This window comes from Alosa pseudoharengus, unplaced genomic scaffold (assembly GCF_046254945.1).
Source record: "Alosa pseudoharengus isolate Yale_2024_CS ecotype anadromous, Long Island Sound unplaced genomic scaffold, YU_APseudo_1.1 YU_APseudo_1.1_scf_21, whole genome shotgun sequence".
Classification (NCBI taxonomy): Eukaryota; Metazoa; Chordata; class Actinopteri; order Clupeiformes; family Clupeidae; genus Alosa; species Alosa pseudoharengus.
Window position 1 is genome coordinate 21,319,468 of NW_027468674.1, and position 9,817 is coordinate 21,329,284.

At 39.7% G+C, this 9,817-nt stretch overlaps 1 protein-coding gene across 1 annotated transcript; it reads right to left on the bottom strand.

Annotated features, from left to right (window-relative positions):
* Positions 1-75: 75 nt before the first annotated feature.
* Positions 76-8,345, bottom strand: ghrhr2 (growth hormone releasing hormone receptor 2). The gene is made up of 13 exons (XM_076298753.1): positions 8,283-8,345; positions 7,903-8,023; positions 6,856-6,963; positions 6,426-6,538; positions 4,422-4,516; positions 4,078-4,210; positions 3,657-3,810; positions 3,363-3,423; positions 3,179-3,245; positions 2,987-3,078; positions 2,617-2,746; positions 2,391-2,432; positions 76-2,285 (listed from the first exon to the last, which is right to left on the bottom strand). Exons 1-13 carry the CDS (start codon positions 8,343-8,345, stop codon positions 2,190-2,192), a joined length of 1,275 nt encoding a protein of 424 aa, XP_076154868.1. The 3' UTR covers positions 76-2,189.
* Positions 8,346-9,817: the final 1,472 nt, after the last annotated feature.

Here is a 9,817-nt window from a genome sequence, read left to right on the forward strand (position 1 = left end):
CCAGAGTATACACAATGAAGAAAGCAATAAAGAGACCCACACCCTGCACATTGACGAGGGAGAATCATAACCACACACACACATACACACACATTTTTTTCAAGTTCAAATATTTATTTATACAACCCTGTTTCACAAAAAGTGAAAGTAAAGAAGCTCTGGAAAATGTTGAAAGTGACAAATTTGACTAGTTCATGAAAAAAGACATGCTCATATTGAAATTGATGCCAGCAACACATCTCAAAAAAGTTGGGACAGGGCAATAACAAGCTAGGAAAGTTGTGCATTGCTAAAGAAAACGAGGAGGAACTAATTAGCTTTACTGATGCCATGATTCTCTAAAGTAAAAATGCAGAGGTAGTCATCACTCTGCGTAAAGCTGTTTGGGGACAAATAATGCAATAATATAAGAATAATGATCCACAATGTGATATTGCAAAAGAGTTTGGAGATTTCATCATATCTATAGTGCATAATGTCATTAAAATACTCTTCTCTGTGATCTTTGGGTCCTCAGATGGCTCTGCATTAAAAATAGACCTCTGCAGAGAAAATCATTGTATAGCCTCAGGTTAAAATAAGAGGTGACGCAGTGGTCAACATGCCCCTGTCCTAACTTTTTTAAAACGTGTGACTGACATCAAATTCAAGATATTAAGATATTAAGATATTCAAGAGCATAATATTCTCCAAACAAAAATGTTTTTTTCAGCAACAGATACTGTATGATGTGTGCATTATTTTCAAATAAATATAAGGTTTACAGTACTTGCAAACCATAATATTTTGGCCTTGTTTACATTTTACATAGCGTCTCAAGCGTTTTTGGAAACGGGGTTGTACTTTCAGGAAGGAAGAAGACAAGGAGGTAAGGTGAGGTCCAAAGGCGTGAGGTGAGGATCTAGCACATTTATCTGAATCCTTTGAAACCTGGAAAAACCTGCTACCTGCTGTAAGATCGAGATTTGTCTCATCGGATTACTCTTGCGTACAGCATAGTATACAGTAAAATAATTTCCCTGACATACAGCTCTATACAGACACACACACACATATATATACACACACACACACACACACATACACACACACACACATACAGCTCTCGAAAAGATTAAGAGATCACTGTACATTTTTCTGATGTCATCCTACGGTTGCTGAGCGACATTTGAATGAGTTGATGGTCATATTCAAAATTAGACCACTGCAAATTTTAATATGACTGTCAACTTATTCGGTAGATTTTCACACTAGAAACATAGAAAAATCAGTATTTCGAAATTACAATATTACTATATAATACAAACAAACAGTGCCTACTGTGTACAATTGTACAGTTCTAAGAGACATACAAATGACACTGGAAATAGTTAAAAAAAATCTTTAACATCTATTCCTTTTTCTATCCAAATGGCAGCTTATACATTGTTGTTTTAACATCGCCACACGTCCACTGAAAAAAGAGGCATTATTTACGCGTGACTGCTGGATCAACTAGATGTACCGCAGAGTGGTAAAAAAATATGACCGCCACCCATTCCTGCACATTTCTCTCTGCAAAAATAAATCATGCTTGTCAATTTGTCTCCATTTCCTACTCCATCCCCTACTTTCGTGTTTGTAAAATGAGTGTGTGCATAGTGTGTGTTTTTGTGTATATGTGTGCTTCTGTGTGTGTGTGTGTGTGTGTGTGTGTGTGTGTGTGTGGCGGGGGGTAATGGGGTGTGTGTGTTTATCTGTGTGTGTGTGTGTGCGTGCCTGCTTGCCTGCATGTGTTATTATGTGTGTGTGCATGTGTTAATGTGTGTGTGTACTGTATGTGTGCATGTGTCCATGTGTGTGGGTGTGTGTGGGCATGCGTGTGAGTATGTGCATGCCTGTGTGTGTGCGTGCGTGCGTGTGAGTGTGTGGGTGCCTGTGTGTGTGCATGTGCATGAGTATGAGTGTGTAGTGTGTGTGTGTGTGCTTTGCTTGCGCGGCCGTCATAACAACTACACTGGTGTAAAGACACTTACCAATAAATAGAGTTGCGCTTTGAACATCAATAACAGTCAAATACATTTTAAGTTATTTTAAGTATTTTCAGCTTCAAACATGATGACCCTGAACCAGACCCTGTCCAACAAGTGTTTTTGCTAAACTACTTATGGTTGTACTTGAGATGTGCATCACCACATGACATCTCTGGCTCAGGCTGTGAAGTCTTGAGTCACCACCATGTTGAAGTTGTTGCCCTCAGTCTGTGTCCGACACCTGCTGACCGCCTTTCTTATTTCATTTTGTACCTGCACAGTGAAGCAGTGATCCTCGTATCACAAGAAGACAAAGCAAAAGCCACCACAATGGTCGCACTGATCTGATAGAATGTACAAGGAAATAACACTGGTTACCTCAGCATTCAGGAAGCAGTATAACAGTGCCACAATGAAGCCCTGTTAAGAAATATGTGCAAAGTAGTTACTTCTTTTATCTGTGAAGGCAAGCTGTCTTGTCTAGGGCAGTGGTTCTCAAACTTTTTCAGGCCAAGGACCACTTAATCAATAACAAAGTAAAACTCACATGCATGTCTCCACTAACTATGGTTTAGCAGCAAAAATAACACCCATGATATCTTACCTGGAAAGAGCCAAGAACAAGTTCAAAGAGAAGCCGAGCCTTTATCCCCACATGCTCGGGAAAAAGGGCGAACACGATGTAGTGCACACCAAACAACGGGATCAGCAGCAGCGTCGATTTTGCGAGTCGCCTGCAGGGGGCAGATAACCGCCACCGGTTAGAAAGGACACAGAAGATGAGGGGACACAGAGGTCTTAAGACAGAGGCACTGAATTTGTTTTATCCTCAATCCAGTTTGTCTGAGATCCCCTGATCATAGAAATAAGGACTGCACTGTGATCATAAAAGTAGCAAGTCCATTTTGTCTTCACCTGTTCTAAACCAGTTTGATTTTTTTTTGGGTTGAATGCTGACTGACTGAAGGTCTCACCTGCAGAGCGGCTTGTCTCCCCCAGAAGAGTCAGGTGTCTTGGTCTTCATCACTATGATCCTACTGATGTTCACAAACACTATGAAGTTCACCTGAGGTGTGACAAGGGAAAAAAAATTGAAGAAAGACTCATTTTTGTATGGCCACTGAGATATTTTTGCCATGTTTTTATGGCATTTTGGTCACGCTTACAAACACAGATATCAGGATGGGTGTTTTAATGATCCACCAGAGGGCGCTGTCCAAATCATCCCAGCACCTGAGTGGTTTCAGACAAACATCACAAGGAAGATCATTTTGTCAGTCATTTAGTATGTGAAGAGATGTAACTTCTTGTACATGGCAGTGTGATACAGTATGACTGAATATGTCTCACCCCAAATTGTTGTACTGACTTTGAAGCAAGGTCCAAATCACAATTGTTACTGAGGGCGTTCCTGCAACAAGAGTAGCACCAAAAGGTTTGGCAACACAAACACAGATTTGAATGAAGTAACATTACTGCTCAAGGTAATTATGTTTATGTTTATATTTCTTAGCAAATTATTTTGTCCGAAACAACTTACATGATGAACTGCATATTCTGCTACTGCCAGGAACAAGTTGGTAAGCTAGCTTGCATGACAAAATAAAAGTCTGCAGATCAACAGAAGACGTTTTCAGATCTTACCCCATCCTATGAAGGTATACCACCAGAAGAATGTTCTCTTGTTGGCAAAAGAGAAGATCAGGAGGGTCTGTAGAAACAAGCCTTCCACAAGCAGCCAGAAGAAGTTGGCCAGGACACAGTACTGGAAGAATGTCACCGCCACCTTGCACCCCACCTGATAGGTGGGGAAGACTTAATGCACCAATGCACCATTTTCCATATTCACTGCCTTTCCTATAGTATTCCATTCCTAATATATGGCTCATTAATCGGTTGTGGGGCTTGGACATAATGTAATTTCTCCTGAACATGGAGCAGACAGAAAATATATGAGTGCACTGACAAGGTGCTTTATGGATACAAATGTTTACGAGCAATCTCTGGGAAATTTTCTTAAAGGTCCTTGAGTGATGTTTATGGATGTGACAACAAAAACCGTTACCGTGGAGACAGTACAGTGGTCCAGTGTCTTGTCCTCAAACAGAACTGCATCCTTCACAAACACAGCCACTCCACGCAGGATGAAGGTGGAGAACAGGTTCAGGTGGATGTAGGTGCGAGTGCACAGGAGTCTCCTGTTAAAGCAACAACATATATTTTTTTTATGTGTCATCTTGGGTTATTATAGCCCAAAAACACTTCAAGTACGGTAGATGAGGCATCTAGCATGTCAAAACCCAAATTTATTTTAACTTTGCTTGTATATTCCATAGTTCATAACTTCAAAAACACTGAGTCCGTGTGGGTCCAGTGGCAATGCCTTTAGTTAAAATTCATGATTATCACCTGAAGGTGAGGAAGATGAGCACAGCCACACACAGCGAGCCCAAAGACACTCCATATCCAACAGAGTACATCAGCTTCACCAGGGCAAAGTACTCCTGCTGTGTGCAGGACAGGATAAAAGAGATCATATGGAATAACATTCTTTATATGACATACACTGTAGCTTGAGGTACGGTATGGTAGGCCTATGGTATGATATGGCATACATGATGAACAGAGGGAGAACGCACACTCTCGCAGCTCACATGCCAGTAGTTTAATGCAAACAACGTTTCGGCCTGTGGCCTTTCTCAAGTCTTACAAACAACCAGTGGAAGAACACACCTAATATGGTGACCACCAAGCATGTGATTGGTCTAATACACCTGTAGTACATTATCAGAGATGATCTTGATTTGACTCACTTTTCTGGGATACATAGATACAATGCACACAATTACCTTACAACATTGACTTAGACATTAAAACAGTTTTTCAATTATTATTAGTTCATCAATGTAGAATAAGTTATATATAAACATAATATATGTTCTGACAAAATATTAACATCTTCATTTAGTGTTAGAGACATCACAGGAAGCTAAACAATACCAAAAATGTAAAAGCCAAACTAGCAGAGATCTTGACATGAACAAATAACCCTATCATTACACCAACATTGAAGTGCAAAGGTGACCAGTGTCCTATATTCAATTGATCTAAAGGAGTTCCATATAGATGCTACTTGAAATATCGGACCTCTAGGGGTCGTCATGGAAAGTGCAATATGGTCCACCTATACTGTAGTTGGCGATCTAACATAGGAGATGAAGACCTGTAAACGTGACAATAAAAAACATAATTTTAATTGCACTTCAAAGAAAACATTTGGTAATACTTTACTTGACAGTATATCGACATAAGAGTGACATGACACTGTCATGACACATGAACCCTAATCCTAATCCTAACCTAACCTCTAACCCTAATCCTTACCCTAACCCTAACCCTAAGCTTAAACCTAACCCTAACTTGTTATGGGGCAATTCCACGGAAAATGGACTTTTTGTCACATCCATAACGCCAGTGAAATGCCTTGGCATTTGTATGATGTGAATGATAATATAATTTTTGTGTGCATTTTTTCTCATGTACATTCTTCAGCCAAAAATAGCAAATGCTCAAATTTCATGTAATCATTCACATCATACCATACCATCACATTTTATTAGCGTTATGGATGTTACAAAAAATGTAATTTTCCATGGAATTGCCCTATGACAAAAACTGAATGTCACTTAATAACAGCAGCGGTATGTCATAAACGTTTATGACTTGTTTATGACACATTCATGACAGTGTCATGTCACTCTTATGTCCATACTGTCAAGTAAAGTGTAACCAAACATTTTAATTCAAAATTCACATTTAGACCCAGAGGAGGGTCTTGAGATAGTGAATATAAAAGTTTTCTCTTTGGGATAGTAGTTTATCTAGATTACCACCCCGTCTGGACAGGGAAACTTTCACTATTCCTATATATCTAAGGTAAGCTATTGGGTGTCATTCCTCTAAGAAATGTGCTGCCACTGGATAGTTTACATTCTTACACCGGATTATACTACGATGTTCAGCAATGTGTTTTTAATTCCCTGATGGTTTTTACGATATATGCCTTCCATTACGGGCAAGTGATTAGATAAATAACTGATTTGGTGTTACAAGTTATCATCCCTTTAATTGGGATACTTTTACCAGTGTGAGGGTGTCTGAAAGTAGTACATTTGTATGTATAATTGCATTGTGCAGAAGACCCAATATCACCATGACATGCCATATTAAATTGAATATGGTTGTAGTGGAATCTGTAGAATTCAGTTTAACAGAAGACATAATATGTGAAGTACTTTGTGGTTGTGGCTGTTGGTGGTTAGGGAGGTTCCCCTTTCAGTGTAAAAAAAAAATGTTGCTGTTGTTGTTGTTGTTGCTTTTAGATTATGGGTGCCACTAATTCCTCCCTGATACCTGGTCTGCTGTGTCGTCCTCTTCGATGCTGCTCTCGTCGTGAAAGCAGGCTCTGTAGTAGGACACACTGGGCCTGCTCCAGCCCTGACTGGTGCAGTTCCTCCAGATGAGGACTAGAGCAGAAACACGGTAGCCATTTTTTTTACAAGCAAAACCAGTTCATATAGAACCAGTTCATACAGAACAAAATGACCTATTTTTATGTCTTGGCAAAAGTCATCCAATTTAACACGGAACGCGTATTACGTATTATTTCCACAATACCCTGCTGACACGGAATATGCACGTCCGGCGCGAAATTAATTCTAATTGTGTCGCTCTGATATACTAGGAAGTGACTGATTAAGCCTGCAGGGTTTCTCTCCGACTTCTGGCTGAGAGGGACAATGCAGGTGGAGATGAGTTATCTGATTGGCATGTCGGTTTTTACCGTGTGGGAGATTGTGGTGCTGCAGAGGGAGGGGGCAGGAGACGGAGACGGTCTCCCCGACAAGAGCCCACGGCCAGCAGCTAACTCCGTCCCACTCTATTGCACAGCCTGGACATGCATGAGGATAAGGACACACACACACAAACGCACGCAAACGCACACACACACACACACACACACACACACACACACACACACACACACAAACGCGCTCACACACATAAGCCCAGAGAGAGAGAGTCCTACAATTGTGTGTGTGTGTATGTGTATAAGAGGGGGATAGAGAGAGAGAAAGACACAATATTTGCACTCCAGTGAAGCTGATGGTCAACTGATAATGCGTACAGAAGAGGCACAGGTTTACCTATTACAATATCTTTTTTTTTTCATTTATGAAGACCCTTTATGTTTTTCATATTTCTTATAGCTGATATCATATATAAAAAAAGAAGTAGGTTCGTTTTTCACAATAGTTGCATTGTAGTTGCAACACATGTAGTTATATATTTTTTTTATATTTTATAAAACCAATTACTTTTAATGGTAAAGTAGTTCTTATCAATGCCACTAATCATGCATAATAGATTTGAATACATAAACCCATTGAATGCATATTAAATATTTACATAGAGAGTGATGGAGTGTATGTGATCAGATCATCAGTATTCACATGACCAAAAGAATGAAAAGTGCAACGTTTTGTGTTTGCTTTTAAATGTCATGTGCAATTTCCATCTGAGGCTGTTTCTTTCCCCACTCTCAGACCATGTGAAAGTTACATGATGCTTTGAACACACTTTTGCCATTTAGAGAAACAAGAAGTGTGTAATGGAATGAAATGTGTCAAATTTGTGCTCTGTACTGAGAGACGTCCTATGGGGAAACAGGTCAGAGTATTTTTTGTGAAAATGCAGGTCTTTGTGAATCCCTTTGTGTTAACTACAATAAAGCCACACAAAGCCATATTGAAATTAATTTGAATAATACAAATTATAATATGAAAGGCACGATAGCCATTTCTAAATATGACGCTGTCACTGAAGTTACCTGCAGTCTGATTGGATGAGGAAGGATGCTGTCCTCTGTGTTTATTCATCTCTAGCATGCACTCATTCTCTTGTTTCTGCAGGTGATGTATGATCGAACACTCCGCATGTGTGCTGCTCACCTGTAAAGATGACACATTTACAGACACATTAAAACACACAGATACTGCATACCTGAATTCAGGTACACAATTCTATTCTTAAGCAGAAAAATGTAAAAAAAAAAAAAAAAACGCTGTTTTAGTTTTTTTTTTTTTAAAAATGGTTGTTACAGTACATCAGTACACTACAGCTCACCACATGAGCTCTGGAAATTTTGCATGTAGGACAAGAATGGGTCCTGGATTTTAACCTTTTGAAAATGAGAAAAAGCACACTTACCATTCTTATCCATCCCATAAGAGACAAACACAGCAGTATGCTAGAGATGTCCATTGTCCCCATCTTGGGCATACAGGACCACAGTAGCACTGGCAGAGTTTAGGTCTAGTCCTCGAAGTTCTTTCCACCTCTAAAGAAGTGACGCTTTCTGCCACTGGTTTTCTGTCTCCCACGTTCACAACTAAACTAGAGCTGTATCCTGAATGGTACTGCCCGCTAGTGTGATCACACTCTAACTGCCCTACTTAAAACAGGACTCCTACTTTTCCAAAGATCGTACCATGACAATGGTGAAAAAAACACATCTTTTATGCTCAGTGCAAGAATGTGATGTGCATAGGTACCGAGACATTATGCACATAAATTTACAGTGAATTAAAATTACCTATGTGCTTTCACTTGCTCCCACTGCAGAGGCTGTAGCACACCTCTCTGGTCGTCCACTCCATGGAGGTACTAAACAAATTTATCTCTTCTTTCTCTCTCTCTCTCTCTCTAAACTCAGAAATCAGGCACATTTTTACAGCTTGACTGAACTCATGTTACATCTCCAAGATAAAAGCATGACATCACCTGGGAACTATGCAAATGAACAAATCAGAAATTGAAGAATGCAGGAAAGAAGGAATAGAAGACAAACAAGAGCACTCAAGCATGACTCAAACCCAATGGGGCGAGAAAGGAAACAACGGATTTCCATAAACGACCACAAGGATTTTTTTTTTGTGCTGTTTGACACGTATGCTGAAATCCAACTGCTGTCTCTTTCAGAGAACTACTTCTGATTTAGTATTTACAGGTACAGATGGACCATGACATTCACTCTATCTATTATTGAAATATGTCCCCTCCCTAAGGACCAGTGAAGCAGAAGGTAGCAGATATCGTGAGTGTCCCTTTCCCCCATTTAACAGAACAATCATACAATATTTAATGTGTGGCATCATTCAGGAAATAAGCAGAGCATGAGGCAAGGGCTGGTCTTGAGCTGGTCTGCATAGGCTTCTGGTCGGCAGAGGACTTATCCTACTTGTCAGTGATGTGCACATTATAACTGACCATTTCACTAATCTAACACAAGCTTACCTCTGCATAAACCACTCAGCAGAAGTCGTCATGTGGCAGCTCTGGAACAACTTGTTTTGCTTCTGTGGCTTTCGTGACACACAACCTGTACATAAAATCACAGTCTTTACTACTTCTGAGAAATGTCAGAGGTCACATAGAAACCGTGTTGGTTTTAAATTCCTTCTCTGTTGGCTGTAATGTTCATTTGAGAGACCAAGTTATCAGCTATCATTCTCAATTGTTTTTAGGATGCTGAGCCACAAACCTTCCCAGCAAGAATAGATGGTAGACCACATACAAGTCTCCAGACTTGATTAGAGTTTTAGACATATTGGAACACTGGAAGTCACTGAAACATCAACACGGCAAGTACTTATTTCCAATGTATTTATTTATACAGTACATTAGGCTACATTTATTTTATAAGTTAATGTAAAAGAGATCAGGGACACGGGTGACTTTATCAT